The sequence below is a fragment of the Eleginops maclovinus genome, chromosome 1 (genome assembly GCF_036324505.1).
Source record: "Eleginops maclovinus isolate JMC-PN-2008 ecotype Puerto Natales chromosome 1, JC_Emac_rtc_rv5, whole genome shotgun sequence".
Taxonomy (NCBI): Eukaryota; Metazoa; Chordata; class Actinopteri; order Perciformes; family Eleginopidae; genus Eleginops; species Eleginops maclovinus.
The window spans coordinates 28191488-28214110 of NC_086349.1; the positions used below are offsets into that span (position 1 = coordinate 28191488).

At 47.2% G+C, this 22623-nt stretch overlaps 1 protein-coding gene across 1 annotated transcript in view; it reads right to left on the bottom strand.

Annotated features, from left to right (window-relative positions):
• hspg2 (heparan sulfate proteoglycan 2) overlaps positions 1-22376 on the bottom strand; it is a 94174-nt gene extending 71798 nt beyond the window's left edge. The window contains 2 exon segments of the mRNA XM_063880366.1: positions 101-230; positions 21937-22376. Of these exon segments, the coding sequence (XP_063736436.1) occupies positions 101-230; positions 21937-21993 (187 nt within the window). The 5' untranslated portion in view covers positions 21994-22376.
• Between the last annotated feature and the right edge of the window lie 247 nt (positions 22377-22623).

The following is a 22623-nucleotide window of genomic DNA, read 5'->3' on the forward strand; positions in this document are numbered from 1 at the left end:
TGTTTCAGATTGGGGGGGGGGGTGGTTACAGTGGGAGGAATGCATGATGGGTCTGATCCCCTTTATTAGCTTTAGCTGCTTTAGCCTCCATCACACCCACCTCCTGAAGCCTCATCGGCGGCAAAGTCCTCGTCGTCGTCCAGCAGGCCATGTGAGGCCTGCAGGGCCGCCCCACCTTCCAGGTCCTCGGGCAGAGGAACCTCCCCCCACACCTTGGAGGCCTGCGTCACCTGAAACACAGATTTATGGAGGTGAGGAGAGGTCACACCCCGGGCTAAATGTGGAGCAAACAAAGGGACAGGAAGCGGCGCTCCGTGAGTGTTTACTCTCTGCTTTATTATCTCCGAGGGGCCGGCGGCTCGCAGGCAAACAAAACCTCAGCTGACAAAACCTCCCGAGTCAAGAGTGAGGGAGGCTTTCAGGACGGGGGCTTTAACTGCTAAATATACAAACACAAGGGGGGAGCCGGAGACAGGAGGCATGCAGGACTCTGTGAGACTTCTTTATCACAGCTCAGAAAGAAGGTGAGGATCGGATTTAGAATCAACAGTGGATCAAGCTTTCTACAAAGTGGCGTCTCAGAACACAAAGGATCCATAGCATTTGACTTCCCATCTCTTAGCATTGTGAGGGTTTGAAGACAGACACCCATTAAGGAATTATCTTTCCATTATTAAATGAACAGCTAAAAGTGAGAGGTGTTGGTTCAACTGTCCTGATCTGTGTGACGTTACCTTCGGAGGAATTCTGATTCAGATGATGGAGAAAGGTCAGAATAACCCATCATATCTCAGCCTCTTTAAAGACTTTCAGGACACACCATGGATGACCTTTGGGACACTGCTGCACAAATGCTGGTGTAACATAACTCATTTCGTCGTGTTGCTAACCGATAGCACACCTCTGCACAAAACTAAATCTGAGCGTGTGACGAGGAAATGAACATCGACAAATGTTACAGTGATTTCAGGATTCAGAGACGCTGCCCATGTCTTGGCATTTCTAAGACTTTTAGCAGATGAATGTAGGACGTGAACGAACCCAGGCAGACTTTCTGAGGATGCAGTGTGACGAGATGACATAAATCTGCTAAGGTATGTTCAAACTGCCCCCCCCCCCCGTGGAAACATGAGGTCACCTGGAAACACTGAAACTGGAGCAGCAGAGGAAACACTGTCATCTGAGATCAGCGTGGTATTACGGGGGGGGGGGGGGTTTGAATTGAAGGTTTTTACAAAAGATTTCCAACAGAAGCAGATTTTCAGAAAGTCGATATTTCATTTTACTCCGAACACTTTTTCAAACATTTTAAGAACGTTTTACTAAATCGTTCTGAACATTTTTCAGTTTTTTCCCGAAAGTTTTCTAAACATTTTAAGAACGTTTCAAAAGTTTCACATTTTCACACACACACACACACACACACACACACACACACACACACACACACACACACACACACACACACACACACACACACACACACACACACACACACACACACACACACACACACACACACACACAGCATTCCTCTCTCCAGACAGACTGTAGGTTGGCAGAATGCCCCCCCTCCCCTGGCATTTCAAGTTGGCACGACCCGCTGCTTCGTATTCCCCCCCCCCCATGTCTGGGTGGGTTTCCAATTTAAAGCCCCCCCCCACTGAGCACCCTTACAACAACAGTCCCTAAAGCAAAACGCTGACTAACCAAATTCTTTCAGCCGAGCGTCGCTGGGATCAAACCCTGTTCCCACAAACCCCCCTCACACTCCAAGGGACGTAGGGTTGCTGGTTCGAGTCCCCAACAGGAGCAAACCCCCCCCCCCCCAAATATTTGCCCTAAAAATGTCGACATTGTTGAAAGATTTTTCAGAAAAAAAAAAGTTCTCTCCAAAATGTTCAGAAAGTTTCAGAATTTTCGGAACGCTTTTCCAAACATTGACAGGTTTTTCTTTTTCAATTTCGAAAGCTTTTTGGGATGTTCATTTAGAGACTTTCAACATTGGTCACCTCCTGCTGAATGACAATCAATTACCGCGACTTCCAGATTAGCCTGAGCTGGTTCGGTCCGTGTTAGTACCGGATCTCAAAGCTAACACGCTAAAGAGGCCTGAGCGTCCTCCTCCTCTTCAGGACTACATCTTCCTCGCTTCTGTTTCATATCCAAAGCGACATATGGCAGCCAGCTAGAAGCTCTCACACACACACACACACACACACACACACACACACACACACACACACACACACACACACACACACACACACAGAGATATTGTACACACATGTGACACGCACACATTCCCGCAGAGAGGAATTCAGTGTTTGCTCTTGAATGATCCTCTCACAATGCACAGCAGGATGAAGCAGAACAACAGCCCCTGGAGGGTGAGTGACAGCAGCTGATTTTAGGAGAAAAGCTGCACTTTTACGGCGTGCACGGTCCAAGTACACAAGCAGAAGGCTCTGGAAGGAGATGCTAAATGTCAAAGCCAAGATCCTGTCCAGCGTCAGTGGCTGTTACAGCTGCGGATCGTCCGTCACCAACATCTGTCCTACAGGACATCCATCACACAGCCCTCTGTTTCCTGAGGATAAACTGAGGAGGGACTTTGTAATCCGCCACAGCTTTAATCTGTCCGACCACAGGAACAACTGTCTCAGAAATCATTCCCAATCATCGCTCAATTATCTGACTGTGTGGGAATAAACTCAGCAGGATCTTCCATGAGATTTAGGATCAAAACATGGCAAATAATAATGTGGCGTTCACTTTCCCGTTCAACCTCATCCAACCCCCTGCTGGACTTTAATAACAGAGTGGTGCAGGAGTGAGTCCTAAAGCCTGGACATAACATAACCCTTTCACCACTTCTGGTTCCCTCTTCCCGAAGTAAATCGTACACATTGAGTTCACTTTGCCTGCAGAAACGTGGCTTCCTCACAAGGAGGAGAGTACACGTGTTGTTCCACGACAGAAAGTACGTCAATAAATACGAATCAAACGGACCGGGGAGATGGTGCCTTCAGGGACAGAAACGTCCCTGCAGCCCTCTACAGCTGCTGGCTTTATTCTACATGCAGACAAAGAAGTGAGAACGTACAGGGAGAAGAACTTCTTCAGCACCAAGATACTTTGGTACGCTGCCGATGTTTTTAAACTCCGCACAATGTGCTGAAAACCTTCCCACGCTTCCGTTAAATAACCACAGCCACAACACACATCAGACAGGTGCACCGCGATGTGAACGTGGGTTTGAAATGTCCAGCAGCGCCATCAATCCCACAGGAACACAGATATAAAGTGTCAACAAACACACTCTCACACACACTCTGTGTTACATCTCCGTGAGAAGAATTCCTCTCGGACTCTGCTCGCCCACTCCTCTAATAAACCCACAGATGCAGCTGCAGAGCAATCTATGAGAAACTGAAGCAGAACTAAAGTCCTGCAGCCAGACCAGATACCAGAGGCCGCTCGATGAAAACAGAACACTGTACGATCCTTACATCTGGAGTCATAGAGAAACACAACGGCGATACACATGCCAGGGATAAAGGTTTAATGTCTCGATGCACGCAGAAAATGTTCGTATTTAATAAAGACCTTTAAATAAGAGGATCAGTCTTAATATTGAATGGCCCTTCAATGAGTGACACCTTTGTTTTGAAATTCTTGATCAACTCCTTTGCACACTGAGTTTAACTGAAAGGTTAAATCAGGAGAGGATTTACTGCCCTAGAGATGTTGAATCCTCCTGACGTGACATTATGGAACTGATTGAGTTAAACGAGCATAAGTTCAAATATTGTACAGCCTTGCAGTTTGCGTCAGAACTGATCAAAAACGATGTCATGAAGAAACTAAGGATTATAATTGACAGTGTTTCTGGGATCATGCAGTGAAACACAGAGAGGTGGAACTCCAGAAGAATCCCTGACCTCTGTGACCCCACACACACACACACACACACACACACACACACACACACACACACACACACACACAGTATCTGCTGAGACTTGAAGCTGCAGAGCTGAACAGGACAGGAATGTGAGGAGAGCTGCAGGAGATCCATCACCGTTCAGTACCAGAAATATAAAGTACAAAAAAAACAATAAAAATAAAACATCTTTATTTAAAAACAATAAATAAAGATGTTTCTGTGGTGGTGAGGGGGGGGCACGCTCTGCACAAATGTTTCCTCTGGAGCTTTCAACAACCGGGTGTGTGTGTGTGTGTGTGTGTGTGTGTGTGTGTGTGTGTGTGTGTGTGTGTTTTCCTGACGCTAAGCCTCAGCCGGGGCCCCTCTGCTGCAGAAAGGCCTGATGAGTGAAGCCCTTCAGTCCCTGCAGTTTAATCTGCACTGATGGGACAGCAGGAAGTGAAGGAGGCACACACGCACACACACACACACACACACACACACACACACACACACACACACACACACACACACACACACACACACACACACACACACACACACACACACACACACACACACACACACACACACACACACACACACACACACACACACACACACACACACACACACACACACACACACACCCTCTCCGTCTTCCCCGGGTCATTCATTGTCTCCCATCACACCAACGCTCACACCTTTTCACAATAAACTCCGTCACCCTCCGGGACAAATGAAGCCTTTCACAAACACGCTGGTGTTCAGTATTTCCAGCAGCTGGGGCGCAGAGGGGCGGGGTCTCTTCTATGCAATGCATCTATTGAAGACGTTAGGATAGAAGATATATCGTATTCCCATCTTCATGGCACTCTCGCTGTTCATTATTGAGCCTCTTTTCTTTCCTGATAGATGTATAGCAATATATATTCAGATACAGAGTTCTCTATACGAGACAAAGCTCCTGTTTGGAGGGGAAATCATCCTTCATGAATGAGAATTATCTGCATCTGATGCCATGTGTTGTCCTGCTCCTCGCTGAGGCTATCTGCAGGTGTCTGGATCTGCTGTACAGGAAAGTGTGAGGAAATCTTTAAGGTATTTTAAAGACGTTTCGTAAACTGTGTTATACAAACTCCTCTAAGGAAGAACTAGCTTTGGTTGTGTGAAGCTTTTTCTTTATTTGGACGGACATCGAATCTTTACCGTGTTCCATGAACAGTGGTAAATAAATAGGTTAAACCAAAAATTCAGAATCAGGAAAAGAATCAGAGTCAGAGAAAGATCAGGATGGATAAAGGGGCAGTGTCAGTGGGGGCTCCCAGGCCGGTAGCACAGGTGAAGGAGCTGTTCAGGTGGAGTTCATTTCTTCTGCAAAGGTTTCTGTTCCTTCGGTCTTAATAAAGTATTTTAAGGAACAGAACTTCTTCCACCTCCGGGTTTAAACACATCGGCTAACTGATGCATCAAATAAAGAGTCTTCAGATATAAATATATATGAAATAAGGGTCCTCTCCCTGTGAGTCACCAACATGTATCTGAGGTCAAGGGTCACAGCGTGGCGACACCGGGGCCAGACGCAGAGAGAGAGCTGTGAAAGCAGACACCACACACACACACACACACACACACACACACACACACACACACACACACACACACACACACACACACACACACACACACACACACACACACACACACACACACACACACACACACACACACACACACACACACACAATCTGTGGGGCCTTCTCAGCTTTAATGACAGCACAGTCACCAGAGACCCCCAGGACAGAGACTGTTAGACTCCTGCAGTTACACATATGAACATGTATACATTACTACGGTACTGCACAGTATTTAAAATGACAGTCTGTTTCAGCTAATATACAGCCTGGGATGAATGAAGCACTCTGATTCAGATCTGCTTGACTTTCCTTGTTCTTGCACATTAACTCTCGTGCTCTCAATAATTCCATCCTACTTTCATTCTGTCTTCAGTGTTTTATATTTTGTACTGTTCTTTCATCTTATCTTACATTTGTTTTATTCCCTTCTTATGAGTAACTAAACATCTTTATGTTGGATCTTCGTTTATCTTCACATTTTCACTTCAAATATTTGTATTTATTTAAATCTTCAGATTTTATTTCCTTTAAACATACCGAATGAAACATTTTCCAAGTGTTTTTAAAGTGTTGTTTTTCTGTGTGTGTGTGTGTGGGGGGGGGGTGACAGAGTGTGACCACATTCCTCCAAGCGTCCCGAGGCGTGACCGCCCAGTCGACACCTTCAGAAGCCCCAAAGCTTTTCAATTACCCCGCACAGCAGGGGCCCCAGCAGGACCCTCGTCGACCCGAGACCACCAACCTGCAGAAGCCCCCCCCCCCCCCCATCAGAGAACAAAGCCCTGCAGACAGCACCTCATATGCAGGTAGCAAGAACACACACACAACCAAAATGTCCTCACAATACAGGTTGTTTCTAAACACCTGGTCCTCACACATGCAGTAAAACAAACACACACACACACACACAGTTTAACAGCCTGTGGTTTGTGAAGAATTTATTGGATTTGAGTTTTTCTCTTAAAACTACTGGAGCTCTAACCGTGAGAACATGTAATGTTTATTCTCTTTATTGGTAAGTCAAGGTTGAATTGTTTAAATGACCGTAGAGAGGACGGAATTCAAGTAAACTCCTGTCTGAGGATTGGACGGGAGAGGATCTTATCTCAGGTAGTGAAACACAACAGGTAGATCGCAGTGTTTCCAATAACAGGATAATCATGCTAAATATCCTCCTGAACCTCTGGAATGTTAAAGGATAGAAAACAGGTCCTGATGTTACAGGTATTATTATGAAGAGGAAACACAACGTTACTCTCCGTTTATCCTTTAGCAACGCCTTACGATTCATGTATTCATGGTCCGATTTCAAATATGCTGCTCCTTTCTGTAACGCAATACAAACACTAGCCTCTTCACTAACTGTGAAGCACAGTCATATTTTAAGATGTGATTCGGATTTATTTTAGCCTGGAGTCGCCCTAACCCTGCTTCACCTGAGCGGCACGTCCTGTCTGAACATAAACACTGTGAGGGGGGGGGGTCTATAAATAGTGTGTGTGTTTCCGGTAACATTACTGAGAGTGAAGAGGGGGGGGGGGGACAGCTCCAGTTCCCCAGACGACAGCTGACGGTCCTGCAGAGAAGCTCAGTCTGTATTAATACCAGAGAGGCTGGAACTCTGAGGGTCCAGTTCAGCCAGAACAACGTTTTCCTCCAAATCTTTAAGTTCTGTTTGTAATTCAGACAAACTTTTCTTAAAGGAAAATGTAGTCAATTGTACCCAGATTAGAGCCACAGTTCCTCCAAGAGTTACACAAACTTGTTGTTGACAGAAAAGTCATCCAATTCCAACACGTCCCGAAAAACCTCCTGTTGGCGCTGGAATAAAGTTCCTTAGGCTTCGACCTCTGGGGAACGCATGCAAGAAAATATCACGACAACCGAGCCAGTGGTTATCAAAGTATCCCAGTGCCTGCTGGGATAAATCCAGCCAGTGGTTATCAAAGTATCCCAGTGCCTGCTGGGATAAATCCAGCCAGTGGTTATCAGAGTATCCCAGTGCCTGCTGGGATAAATCCAGCCAGTGGTTATCAGAGTATCCCAGTGCCTGCTGGGATAAATCCAGGCAGTGGTTATCAAAGTATCCCAGTGCCTGCTGGGATAAATCCAGGCAGTGGTTATCAGTGTATCCCAGTGCCTGCTGGGATAAATCCAGGCAGTGGTTATCAAAGTATCCCAGTGCCTGCTGGGATAAATCCAGGCAGTGGTTATCAGTGTATCCCAGTGCCTGCTGGGATAAATGCAGGCAGTGGTTATCAAAGTATCCCAGTGCCTGCTGGGATAAATCCAGGCAGTGGTTATCAGAGTATCCCAGTGCCTGCTGGGATAAATGCAGGCAGTGGTTATCAGAGTATCCCAGTGCCTGCTGGGATAAATCCAGCCAGTGGTTATCAGAGTATCCCAGTGCCTGCTGGGATAAATCCAGGCAGTGGTTATCAAAGTATCCCAGTGCCTGCTGGGATAAATGCAGGCAGTGGTTATCAGAGATGCTCACTGGTTTTACGTCACAGGAACAGCGCCGTGTTGATTGAGAAGCGTTAAACAGGAAGTCTCAGCAGCTGTGATCGGCTCTGGTTTCAGCAGCGTCACATTAACCCTCCTCTCTCACTTTAAAACCAGCTAATCTGACGCCATCTGTTGCCCCCCCAGAGTCATACTGGTTACACTGAGTGGGAGAACTAGGCTTAGTCACCACAATCTGAAGTATGCAGCTAATGGAACTGGAACAGATCCCAGCAGCAGTGGATGCAGCGGAGATAAGTAACGTCTGTCCCCCCTCCAGGGAATAACTCCTGAACCCCCCCCCTCCAGGGAATAACTCCTGAACCCCCCCCCTCCAGGGAATAACTTCTGAACCCCCCCCCCCCCCTCCAGGGAATAACCCCTGAACCCCCCCCCTCCAGGGAATAACTCCTGAACCCCCCCCCTTGACTGCTCCCAAGGTTGCGCTATTTGTGACGGCATTCCCAGAATTAACTGGGATTTGGAGAAAACCACGGAGAGGCTTTGGGAACGGAAACACTGAAAGAACCCGATTATTACCTCTGGTTAGTGTATGTGATGTCGCACGTCATGTATGTGATGTCGCACGTCATGTATGTGATGTTGTATGTGATGTTGCACGTCATGTATGTGATGTTGTATGTGATGTTGCACGTCATGTATGTGATGGTGCACGTCATGTATGTGATGTTGCATGTGATGTTGCATTTGGTGTTGCACGTCATGTATGTGATGTTGTATGTGATGTTGCACGTCATGTATGTGATGTTGCACGTCATGTATGTGATGTTGCATGTGATGTTGCACGTCATGTATGTGATGTTTGTGATGTTGCACGTCATGTATGTGATGTTGCACGTCATGTATGTTATGTTGTATGTGATGTCGCACGTCATGTATGTGATGTTGCATGTGATGTTGCACGTGTTGCATGTGATGTTGTATGTGCTGCATGTGATGTTGTATGTGATGTCACATGTCATGTATGTGATGTTGCATGTGATGTTGCACGTGTTGCATGTGATGTTGTATGTGATGTCGCATGTCATGTATGTGATGTATGTGATGTTGTATGTGCCGTTTGAGGTTCCATCTGGAGATCAGAACTCCATTCTGAAAGTCATTCAAAGATCAGAATGTCTTTCGTTCTAGGAGCCATCATTTGGCACGTAACACATAAGAGTCCCTGACATTAATGTGACTGACTAGTGTGTGTGTGTGTGTGTGTGTGTGTGTGTGTGTGTGTGTGTGTGTGTGTGTGTGTGTGTGTGTGTGTGTGTGTGTGTGTGTGTGTGTGTGTGAGAGGCAGCTCTCAGGAATCTGAAGCCCAGCAGATTCTGAGAGAACAGAGGAGGAATTCCTGCAGAGATATAAATACTGGAGGTGCTGCATTTAGCTGCAGGTGTTATTACACCCACAGAGGCCCTGCAATGGGGGGGGGGGGGGGGGGTGCAGGGAGGAGACGTCCCTGCATCAACACCGGCTGGTACTGTCCTGCAGCTCTGGGTAACTCTCCGAACACACAGCTGATTTCAGAGATTCAAAGGACGGAGGAAAAGACTTCTGTTCAGCGGAGTCTGTCGAGTAAATCCCCGGGAGTTCAAATGTAATCTGCATGTTTCTGCAGCAGCAGAGCCCTGAGCAGAAACACTGACCTGGGCGGTGCTGAGGGAGCAGCACTTCTTAGAAACAAAGTTCTCCATGACGTCACATGGCAGGGGCTTTCTGGAGAGCTGGAGGCGGGACCACGTCACATCGGCTTCTAAAGAACTGCAGAGATCCCCTGAACACACACTGCGTAAGGTTTTATGTAAAGCTCTGGTCACACAGGCCTCCAGATGGAGAGGCTCCTACTGTACCAGCCCCTGCCCCCCCCCCCCACCATCTGAGGTTAGACCTGGACAAGAACCAATAAACACTGAAGAGAGCCATGTTTCAGAAACACTGAGGGGGAGGCACACACACAATCTCTACTCTACAGAGCTGCAGTCTCACCGTCAGAGAATATCACGCCTCCATTACTTCACTCAGAAGTGACTGAAAACCACTAAAGGTAGAACTAATATATACGTAGAGCTGCGGCTAACACTAACTACAACGACCTAAATCTGCCAACGAACCAAAGACAGCAGCAGTAAACTCACAGACTTTATGAGTGAGCAGAGCTTTGATCCACACACACACTGAATGAAACATCCTGCAGTATCTGGACGTGAAAGCAGAGAGACCCTGCCTGCCGCTCATCTGTCCAGTCCATTTAAAGATTTACAGATTAGTTTTCAAATTCATTTCAGTGGAATCTGGAAAGTAAATGTGTTCCCTTCCTCTGCAGAAAGCTGTGGCATGCTGCTGACTCCTAAAGAAGAGCTGTATAATTTCTGGATAACTTAAGAAAGACTGGACTCAGGAGCTTCTGCTTTAACCGTAACCAAAACCAGAACATGTCATTTCCCAAAGTCTAGCAGGCCTGACCTTCGAGGAAACCCAAAGCCAGAGAGTCCAAATGAGGGTTAACCCTTTGTCGGAGTGCAAATGTCTCACCAAGTAAGGCTTCTGCTGTCGGACAGTTACTGACAGCATGGACCCTGAAAGCCCTCAATAGCTGCTGAACAGTACCCACACTAACAAGGCGTCATGGGAAGTGAGACCGTGAGAGTTTGAGAAAAGTCGTGGCCTGATTTCTTGCACAGCTCGGTGTAAACCTGGTCCCCGGTGCTGCTCCTCACCACAGGGACCAGAAATCTGAAGCATGTTGGGGGGGGGTTTCTGCAGCAGAGTGTGTTTGAGAGAATCTACAGAGACCTTCTGTCATGCTTGGTGATGTTCACACTTTTTAGGATCCCCCCCCCCCCCCCCCCCCCCCCGTTGCTCCTCCTGTTGGAGTACAAGCTGTTTCCCAACACACCCACTGTTATTAATGTCTTCATATGACCAAAAATAGACATGAATTCTGCAGCAGATCCTCGGAGACTGAAGAGGGACTTTCCTGCAGGACGGCTCTGTCTGAAGGGGGGGTGGGGGGCGGGGACTTCCTTCACCAAGGAGCGCCGAGCTCTCCTTCTGTAACCCAGAGACAACATTCCTCCACACAATTATGGGGTTGGGCTGGAGAGAGGTGCAGGTAACGTCTCTGTTCTGATTGGCTGTCACCTTCTCCATTCACAGATAAAGAGCCAGAACCAAGAGGCCTGCGAAGAGAACCGGATCACGTTCTGGATGCTCAGGAGCAGGATCAGGATGTTGGTACATGCAGTGCATCTCAGCCCAGAGTGTTTTATGTCTTTAATTCCCAGTTTGTCTTGCATGTTTTTCTTCTTATGCACATAATGATGAACGCATGTCATTGCCAAGGACTGTTCCTCTGTAGCTGCTCTGCCCGTGACATTAAAGCACTCTGGATTTATGAGTGTTGGAAGAGGGTTTGGCAGCGGTGGTTTTAACACTCGCACAAAAAGTTTGGAAACAGGAGTGGGAATGTAATCCAGCCTCAGCTCAGAGAGACTTTAGAGAGGAACTGAGTGCAGGATTGAGATACAGGGAGGATGGAGGGCTGGGGGAAGCTGCTGGACGGAGATAATGTGAAGTCCAAGATCAACAAGAGCTCAACGAGAAGCTCTGGAGACGTCTCCGACTGCTACTGCATCAGTAAGTGTTTCCCAGGACTGATGTCGAGCACAGAATCCCCCAAAAGGTGACTAAAAGATGCTTAAAAATGCATGAATGTCACACCTTGGTTAATCTGGTCCCTGACTCCTGTTTAATGCAATGTGAAACCGTTCAGTTTGCTGCTAAGCCTCTGCACTCGGCATCACTCAGCGACTGCATCAGTGAAAAACCCTCCGGCGCATTACCTCAGCAGAGGGGAATCTCCCCGTCTAGACGTTTCCCTGCAGCGCGTGATTCACAGATTGATTTAAAAACCAAACGGATCCATGAAGTGACTCACAGTAAAGTCAGAAGCTGCTCTGGTTGCTCGGGTGATGGCGATGAGAGAGGGTTTCAGGCCTCGCTGAACGTCAGGGGAATTCCCCCCGACAGGACCACGCCTGCTGGATCCAGATACGATCCTCAGATAAATGAAACACTTCCTTTACTCCACTTCAACTTCCTCTACAAGATAAACCCACAGATACACTGGATGCATGTTCAGAGGACAATACCTGGACGCAGAGACACTCGGGGGAAACGGGGGAACTGCGTCAGAGAACACGACATGTGGCTTTTACTTTCCTTACAAGTAACTACATATCAGTACAGTAGAAAGACAAGGCTATGAAACCACACAGACACAGACTTATGGAAGCAAAGATCCTATTTTCAGAGCTGCAAATAACAACGGTTTTCTTCCTCCATTAAATACATGGTTTGTCTAACGTAAGAAAATCTTGAAAATATCCATCCCGGTTTCCTCCAGAGTCCAAGGTGAGTCCTTTAAGTGTTCAAATATATCATAAAATGTGATATAAAACACAGACAAGCACACAGGTCCAGATCAGAGACATTTCTGCAGCTCTAAACTCTAACATGCAACGGAGCGATCAATAATATCTAAAACTACCGTCAGTATTTTGAAGTACCATGCAGCGAGTTCATCTTCTCTGTGAACTTTGCCGTTGACTCTTTAAGTACTGACCTTAGAAAGATCCCAGAGTCAAAGAGACATAATCACACTGTCATTTATCATCCGGTCTTTTGTTCACAGACAGTTGTTGGACAGGATCGATGGTAACGACCTTCAGGAACTGGTGCATATATCAGTAAGAGACAAGGTGTCTTGGAAAATGTCACCGTGCAAGTTTTCCTTTTTGTATCAAGCCACAAAAACCTGGAGCATGACGTTGATGCTGAAGCTCTTTATCCTGCAGCTCTAATCTAATGCGATGCTGCAGGGCCAGCAGAGACGCAGCAGATCATTCACTTTAATTACACTCGGCATTAAAGTCAAACAGAGACTTAAGAGAGCGTCTCGGCTCTGTAACTGCACAACAAACCCACCATGAACAGAGTCTGGAGCGTCTTCCTCTCTGCAGTTGACAGACACATTTCACCTGTCCTCATAACTCACCTGCAGGCTTTAATTTGAAGGTGTGCTCAGAGCTACAAAGACATCTGTTTGCCAGGAGTTTATGCAACAACAGCAGCTAACCTGGCCATTCATTGGAAGCAGATGTGAGGGATCCATTTCCGACCATAATAAGAGGTAATTATAGGCAGGGCCCCGCACCTTCGTGTGAAAATACGCCAGTGGGTCGTCAGCAGAGACGGCTGTAAAACTAACTGCAGTCTGACTCATCACCCTGATAACGGACAAGCCGGCACAGGTTCATGACCTCTGAAGGAGAGAGCGGCAGAAAGGATCATTTCTGAGTCCGCTTTCACCTCCACATTACATCACCCCTGCACACCTCCCGGAAACACTTTCCGTCTCTACGGGCGAGAGCACAGCTTTACACAGGAATCAGTGTCGCAAATAAAGTGCATCATCATATGTTTAGTGTGCAGCTTTTCAAGTTCACTTTGAAGTTTTTTATGTCCCCTAATGATCATTCCTCTGCACCAAAGTATTCCTGCCCTGAGGCCTGCAACACGGACAAAGCATGCTTTCACTTGTGTTTCTGTTAGAACTGCAGGTCCCTGAAGGCAGCATCTCCCTGGTCCAATGGGATTTCTAAGCTAAAGGAGGCTAATGTTGGGCTATAAAGGAACGACAGCACGGTCACATGACTTCACGTCACCACCGCTAAGCTAAAGGAGGCTAATGTTGGGCTATAAAGGAACTACAGCACGGTCACATGACTTCACGTCTCCACCGCTAAGCTAAAGACGGCTAATGTTGGGCTATAAAGGAACTACAGCACGGTCACATGACTTCACGTCACCACCGCTAAGCTATAGGAGGCTAATGTTGGGCTATAAAGGAACGACAGCACGGTCACATGACTTCACGTCACCACCGCTAAGCTAAAGGAGGCTAATGTTGGGCTATAAAGGAACGACAGCACGGTCACATGACTTCATGTCACCACCGCTAAGCTAAAAGAGGCTAACGTTGTGTGTGATGACGTTTAGTTGTACATAAAATCCGTTTTTGCTCAATTTTGCAACATTTGAGGTGCCAACCTTATGAGCCAATAATCTCACACACATTTAGCAAATGTAGCACTGATAGATTCCGGAATAATACAGCTTTCTGGTCTGAAATGTATTTACAGGGCCTTTGAACTCTAGCAGGTCTACAGAAACACACCTACAGCAGTACATTGATTACACTTTTACATGTGTTATGTTATGGGTTTGTGACATGCGTCGGCTCTGGGCTGCACAAATAGTGCTGACCTGTCCTCAGAGACAAAGCTCCCCCGGCCGATCACAGCCTAATCTCCCCCCGTCTGGCCGGCCCGTTCTCAAAAACAAATAGGCATGAAAAAACAACTCTTCTATTATCTCCCTCAAATCTTGTTTCCCATTATTGCTGCACCAGGAAAGCTCTGGTGAAACAACACAGCGAGGTTAGCCCGCAGGCAGTGCTGCTGTCTGGGCCAAAGAATCTGACTGCAGTCTGGATCCTGAGCCAGATTTCAGCCCCTGGTACCCCTCCTGACGGGGTCAGGACTGAGGCCCGGCAGGTGGAGGCCCGCGGGGAGGGCCTCAGCTGAACCGACCTCGTATAAATCTCTCGGGCCCTCAGCCCGGCGAGAATCGTTTCATTTAAAGGAAGACTTGCTGACTCGGCTGGAGGCCGGCCTGCATGAAGAGCCACAGAACAGTGCTCAGTGTCTCTGACCGTCAGCGAGGAACAGCCAGAGTTCTGTGCAAATCTAATATACCTTACATGGTTACAACAACAGAGCAAGGGAAGACATCTGAAGTAGATTCAGGAGTCTCAGGATTTAACAGCAGCGGCCATCACTGTTCACAGGACGTGGAGTCTCAGTGATGTCATGCATTGGTTTGTGGATCACAGTTAGCCGTGACCTTCTTGGGTTTGGGCCGGGTTATCTTGGTTCTTTGGTCTAACATCGCATTCTTTCTTTGTTGCAACGATCTTGTTTTTTTGGACGTCATCACCGCCGTGTTTGTTTAGCAAAGGCCATCTTGGCTCTTGCACTTACATACTGTATTGGTTTTGTGTTTATCAGGGTGTTTTTGGCTAGAGAGAAGTAGGAACATTTTCTCATAGACTTCTATACAATCTGACTTGTTGCATTTTTGACTCTTCTTCTTTGCTTTACTCATCAGCGGTGTTGCTGACTGGCACTGATTTAGAAACTCTGCCCTCAGTCACTGAGGCACCACTGGTGGTCACCAGCTTCTTCCTGTGAACTGCTCGTCTCCTCTGAAGCTGACTCACACTTCCACAGAATATTAATATCACATCAGTGGTGAGCTCTTGTTTCAGATCTGTGTTTTTCCCTCAGATCTGCTGCCTATGGATGCATGGGTGATCAAACTCAAAGAAGGCTTTGAGCTGCGTGTTTAGATGACTGCTCGCTCCACCGGATCAACAGATGCTTTGGGTGGAGAGTAAATTATACACACTTTAATCTGCAGCCACAGAAATTCCCCTCTCAGTACCAACTGTGTTACAGGCCGAGCCTCAGCTGCTGTGCCAGGGAGAAGCCCGAGGACATGATGCCACTTTGAGCAGCGCTGCGGTTAAAGAGGCGCTGCGCTTCTTCAGACTGAGCTGCAAAACTCCAAAGATAAAATCTGAAATCCTTCACCCCACTTCTCCCCGATGCTTATCTTCGGTTCTAAAGATGATCTGAAGGCTGAATGGTTTCCAGCAGCTTTTGAGACGCTGTGATTTTAATCTGCTTTAAACGCTTCACCACCAACAGGGGCCACATTCCTGTCTTATCAATGGCCTTCATTCCTGTGCCTGTGTTACTGTGCAGAATCCTGCTTCACACCTCCCTGTTCCTCAGAAACCTATTCAACTGTACGACACAGTGAACCATGCAGGGAGGTGCAGTGGAAGCCAACCAGCTGACCTTCCTGAGGTTATGAACATGAGTGCTGCGCTGTTTGGAGAGCAATGTCATTTCTTTTTAAGGTTTTCCAAAACCAAAAACACAACTGCTTAAGTGTAAGGGACGGATTAAACAGCGGGTCTGTCTGCTCGAAGTGGAGCGGCAAAGACTTGTTGCCAGCTCTAATTTAATCCAGAGAGAGTCTCAGCTTCTTCCTGGTTGAGACTGAACTGGGCGTGGGCTTTAGGAAACACTGATCCACTCTTTCACTGTTTTCTGACCTCTCTTGGATGCCAGACTAACCTCTCAATCAAGCAGAATTGTCAGGTTTATCGTCAGTGGAAATAAAGATGAATCTCGAGCTCAAACACAAGCTGCATGCTAAGTAGCTTACTTCCAACAAAAGCTACCTTACTGCCAAGGTCGAGCAGTTCAACATCAGAAGTTATCGGGGTTAAAGGTTACAAAAAGACCTGCTCATTAAAGAGTCCCTGTTCTTCTTCAGTGGTGTCCCCTCTCCTGTAGGTCTATAGGTGTTAGTGCATGTCAATGGTCTCCAGAGGCTCAAATCCCTGAGCTCCTCCAGAGGGAGTTTCTCTTTAACTATAGTAACGATGTAGTATTTATATTCTGTCTGATGGCGTGGCAAACTGTAAAGTGTCTGGCCAATCAGACGGAGCCCTGGCATCAGGCAGCGTCTGATTGGTTCAAATCTGAACACAGGTGAGGTTTACTGGACTGATGCAGCAATAATAAACTTTGAATTCCAGGTGAGGAGACGAGGAGGTTTTAATACCTGTCTATTTATCCAAAGTAATAAAGTCATATTTGCCTCATGCTGTCAACCCAAGTGAACAGCTCTGTGCTCCTCATTGTTCATCCGTGGAAACACGATGCTATTCAGAGAGATCTATTCTAAGGAGCAGGATGTGAGACCTACAGAACTCTGAGGACGGATAAAAGAGTTCTGCTTCACGAAACTGCCTCAAAGACCCCGTGCCTTACTGTGAGTAACATTTACCTTTCATTAAACACACAGTATGTGAATGTGTGTGTGTGTGTGTGTGTGTGTGTGTGTGTGTGTGTGTGTGTGTGTGTGTGTGTGTGTGTGTGTGTGTGTGTGTGTGTGTGTTTCCATTACAGCCCTTTTTGGCTGCAGTTATGGAACATGCATCTTCAGGAGGAGTGGAAAATGTTTCATTGCTCGGCTGAAAGTCCCTGAGAAGGAAAGCCAAACCTCCGATGGTCGCTGAGGATAAAAACACGCCGGCTCGCTCCCGAACGTAAGAATTAGCTCCAGGGGAATCCAGTAATCCTCAGAGCAGGAAACAGAAATCTGAGAGGCCATCTTCACAGACAGACGACTCGGGGGGGTCAGTACGAGCGGCTGGTGGGGGACATGAATGCAGCAAAATGATTGGAGATTACGGGGGTTTCAAACATAAACATGCTTCAGAGGGAAACATGTGAGTGGGGGCTGGAGAAACAACAGACTGCGTTTATTGAGCAGGAAAGCCTGAGTAAACGGAGCCGCTCCGGGTCCTCCTGTCCGGCACATTATTCCAGGTTTCATTTCCCAACAGGAAGGGGAGTCGGCACGAGACCAGACCATCACGAGCCCCGAAACAAAGGGCGCCGCAACCTCCTGACCTCAAACACGTTCAGACCTCTCATCGTGGAGCAGCCTTCCTGGACGGCGTCTCTACAACCCAGCCGAGAGTTCAACATGCCCACTCCCGCCTGGAGACAGAGCGGAGCGGCTTCAGAGCGGCACACAAGAACAGATTATCATTTGTAAGACTCAAACCCTCTACAGACCTTTGTTGCTCTCTGACTCCTCATTTGCACTGACTAATAACCAGCTGATGAATATTACTTCAGCGTTGATCACAGGGTTCCCTTTATACGTCCACGATGCAGGCACACAGAGCTAATGCTAATGCTAATGCTAAGAGGGCGTGGCTGAATCTAAACTGGGATGGACGGAGAGTCTGAGCAGTTCGGATTTACAGAGTGGGTTGTGTTCAGGGACTCTCAGAGGGAGAGGAATACAGACCGGGTTCATATGAGACCACGTTGTGGGTATCAGTGAGACTTGTTATGTCTCGAGGGACGACATGATAACATGGCAGCGTCCTGAGGGCCTCACTGAGGGGCCCCAACAACGTATGACTGTAAACCAACAGGCGCTTTGAAAGACGTCCTCAGGAGGTTTACGGCTGGCAGCAACCACAACAGACTCTTTGGACCTGTGAAGCCGCAAAGCAGCCGGACTCCTGAAGAAGGACTGCCCCAACAAGCTGCTGAACCAAATCAAAGTCCCTCCCGGTGTCCCTTTCCTGCAGCTCAGACCTCCTCTGAGCACATCAAGGTGTTTCTGCACCTCTTAAGGTCTGCACCAGAGTGCTGTAACGATGGCTGCAGGTGTGGACCTGGGGAGCAGAGGGAGGAAATGGAGCCTTGTCAGGGAGGACCTCAGGGTCGCAGCGGCTCTCAAACACAAATGACAGCAGAAAGACTGATAGCATTCCTTTAGCAAACTTAAGGAGCCGGAAACAAGACAGAAACCCCGGTCAGAGAGGTGGAGGGGGGGGGGGGGGGGGGGGACAAAGCAGAGGCCTAATGACTTCACATCCATGATCGAGCAAAGACAAAGGCAGACGAGCACAGAGCCTTCAAAGGAAACACGGAGCACTTAGCATTTCAATGAAGCTCCGGTTAGAGGCGGGCACACACACACACACACACACACACACACACACACACACACACACACACACACACACACACACACACACACACACACACACACACACACACACACACACACACAGAGACAGACAGACAGAGAGACAGACAGACAGACAGACAGAGAGAGACAGAGAGACAGAATTCTTCCCGCTGACTTTATTCCTCCAAACTTTTTTCCGTAGAATCTTCAGATTTTAACGTCTTTCTTTATTGAAATATTTGAAACTTTTGGAGGATTACTCTGACTTTCTCTCTGAACCACTTTCTCTCTGAACCACTTTCTCTCTGAACCACTTTCTCTCTGAACCACTTTCTCTCTGAACCACTTTCTCTCTGAATCACTTTCTCTCTGAACCACTTTCTCTCTGAATCACTGGTTCAACTCCCAGAAAAACCAAGTGCTACCGAGGTGTCCCTGAGCAAGGCACCGTCACATTCATCCCTAAAACATGTGGTGTTTGTGATTAACGAGATATGAAGAGACATCCAGACCCCTGTAGAACCCGCCGGCTCCACATGGAATATGAAGCTCGCTCTCTCAGTCCTCTGACCCTGTTCACCTGTACACCGCTTAATACACAGTGTTGGGTTAGCACCTTGCTCATGGGCACTTCAGGAAGTCAGCTGTTGATCAAAACATGCATTGATAACAACGTCTGGATACAGCGCTGGAGCCCACTGTGTTACAGATTCAATCCCTACTTTTATTTTAATATATAATGTTTGTATTATAACAAAGCTCAGGCTACAGGAAGCTCGGGATGAGGGTTGTTTTTCAAAATAAAAGCCCCAAGCAGTATCAGAACCTTACAGGAAGCTTAGGATTGGGCATGGTTTTCAAAATAAAAGCCCCAGAGAATGTGTGAGGAGAGTGTGTGTGAGGAGAGTGTGTGTGAGGAGAGTGTGTGTGAGGAGTATGTGAGGAGAGTGTGTGTGAGGAGAGTGTGTGTGAGGAGTATGTGAGGAGAGTGTGTGTGAGGAGAGTGTGTGTGAGGAGTATGTGAGGAGAGTGTGTGTGAGGAGAGTGTGTGTGAGGAGTATGTGAGGAGAGTGTGTGTGAGGAGTATGTGAGGAGAGTGTGTGTGAGGAGTGTGTGAGGGAGAGTGTGTGTGTGTGAGGAAAGTGTGTGTGAGGAGTATGTGAGGAGAGTGTGTGTGAGGAGAGTGTGTGAGGAGTGTGTGTGAGGAGAGTGTGTGAGGAGTATGTGACGAGAGTGTGTGTGAGGAGTATGTGTGAGGAGAGTGTGTGTGAGGAGTGTGTGTGAGGAGAGTGTGTGTGAGGAGTGTGTGTGAGGAGAGTGTGTGTGAGGAGAGTGTGTGTGAGGGGAGTGTGTGTGAGGGGAGTGTGTGTGAGGAGAGTGTGTGAGGAGAGTGTGTGTGAGGAGTGTGTGTGAGGAGAGTGTGTGTGAGGGAGTGTGTGTGAGGAGAGTGTGTGTGAGGAGTGTGTGTGTGAGGAGTGTGTGTGAGGAGAGTGTGTGTGAGGAGTGTGTGTGAGGAGAGTGTGTGTGAGGAGTGTGTGTGTGAGGAGTGTGTGTGTGAGGAGTGTGTGTGAGGAGAGAATAGAAAGAGACAGACTCAGGTTACAGACAGCAGTAAGCGCTCATGTCTGCACACGCACCGCCATGCAGCTGTGTTTGGAGACAGATCAGAGTGTGTGTGTGTGTGTGTGTGTAAGGGTGGGGTGAAGAGCCTCAACATATCTCATCCATCTTTAAGGCTTTGATGCATCTCTGCCATCTGTTCCTCTACCTGTACCTGCTCTCATCTGAGATTCCTCTCAAGCTTCCTGATCTAATAACCGGGGGTGGGGGGGGGGGGGGTGCGACCACACATCAAACTGCACCAGAGGGGGGGAACTTTCCCACATGATGCCCCCCCACCTCATTACTCACATAAAAACACTTATATCTGATATCACACGTGTTCTGGTTCTGTTGGAAGGCTGAGGCTGCCTGTTGGTGAGTTCAGGGGAAACCTGAACACGTCTTTTATTCTGAAGGATCACACACACACACACACACACAGACACACACACACACACACACACACACACACACACACACACACACACACACACACACACACACACACACACATTGAACTCACATTGCAGACTTTAATACATATTTAGAAGGCAGTGCTCAGAGAGGACTCTATGAATAGCTTCAGTTTCTGTGGACAAACTTAGCTTCTCTCTCACTCACACACACACACACACACACACACACACACACACACACACACACACACACACACACACACTTTCAAAAGCATCTTCACAGCATGGCATGAGGAGTGTGTGTTACACAGTGAGCAGAAGAACCAGAAATATCTGATCAACACCCCCCCCCCCCCCCCATATGAAACCCCCACTGTCTGCTGGTGTTCAGAGGTCTGATACTGCAGAGCTAGGGGAACTCTTCTCTGGGGGGTGAAACACTCATGTACAATGTGTCACCCCCCAGAGAGGAGTCAGCTCTCACTGCTGCTCTGCTGGTGGACATGTTCTGGAGGTCTGAATGAACAGATCCTGCAGAACCAGGACGAGCAGATCAAGTACTACATAAAGTACTACACAAAGTACTGCATAAAGTACTACACAAAGTACTGCATAAAGTACTACATAAAGTACTACACAAAGTACTGCATAAAGTAATACATAAAGTACTACACAAAGTACTGCATAAAGTACTACACAAAGTACTGCATAAAGTAATACATAAAGTACTACACAAAGTACTGCATAAAGTACTACACAAAGTACTGCATAAAGTACTGCATAAAGTACTACATAAGGTAATAAAAAAGTACTACATAAGGTAATAAAAAAGTACTACACAAAGTACTGCATAAAGTACTGCATAAAGTACTACATAAGGTAATAAAAAAGTACTACACAAAGTACTGCATAAAGTACTACATAAGGTAATAAAAAAGTACTACACAAAGTACTGCATAAAGTACTGCATATAGTACTACATAAAGTACTGCATAAAGTAGTACACAAAGTACTGCATATAGTACTGCATATAGTACTACACAAAGTACTACACAAAGTACTGCATAAAGTACTGCACAAAGTACTGCATAAAGTACTACATAAAGTAGTACATAAAGTAGTTCATAAAGTAGTCAGTACTCACAGTGAGCAGCTGCCATGCGAGCAGCAGGCAGAGCGTCCTGGTGCTCTCACAGCCCATGTTGCAGCTCTGGCTGCGGGGAGAAAGTGCTCTGAGCTCCGGTGCGCTGCCCGGCCTGCTGTGGCTCTGTTAGCCGGAGAGAAGTGAAGAATCCCGGCTGCTCCTCTGCTCCCGCACCGGGGGAACCACCAGCTCCAAACAGATCCTTAAAAACGGTTCCTTTAATAACGATCCCTTTCTTTAAGGCAGAGGAGCTGCGGAAATGTCCAAACTCCTCCTGAGCTCCGAAAGTTAGTGAGGCTCAGTGAGGGGAGAGAGAGGCGGAGTAACAGAGAGAGAGAGGGGGGGAGACAGAGAGACAGACAGAGGGAGAGAGGGAGAGACAGACAGAGATTGTACTCCCTTCATACAGCAGAAAGTACTGCAACAGTATGATGCTGTTCAGTCAGAGTGTGCGCAGGTAAACTCATGCATTCATACCTACGGAAGAGGATTAGGGCCAAATGGGAGAACTACAAACCGAGCTCTGACCAAAAGCCACTTTTTCCTTCTGGGAAAATCAAGTCAGAATTCTCAGAAGATTTTTGGGGGTTATTTCAGAAATCTCAGAAAAAAAGTGATGCATTGATTTAAATAAAGTATATTTTTACTAAACTGTAGTGACGTCACATTTCCTCACGCAGGTAAAAC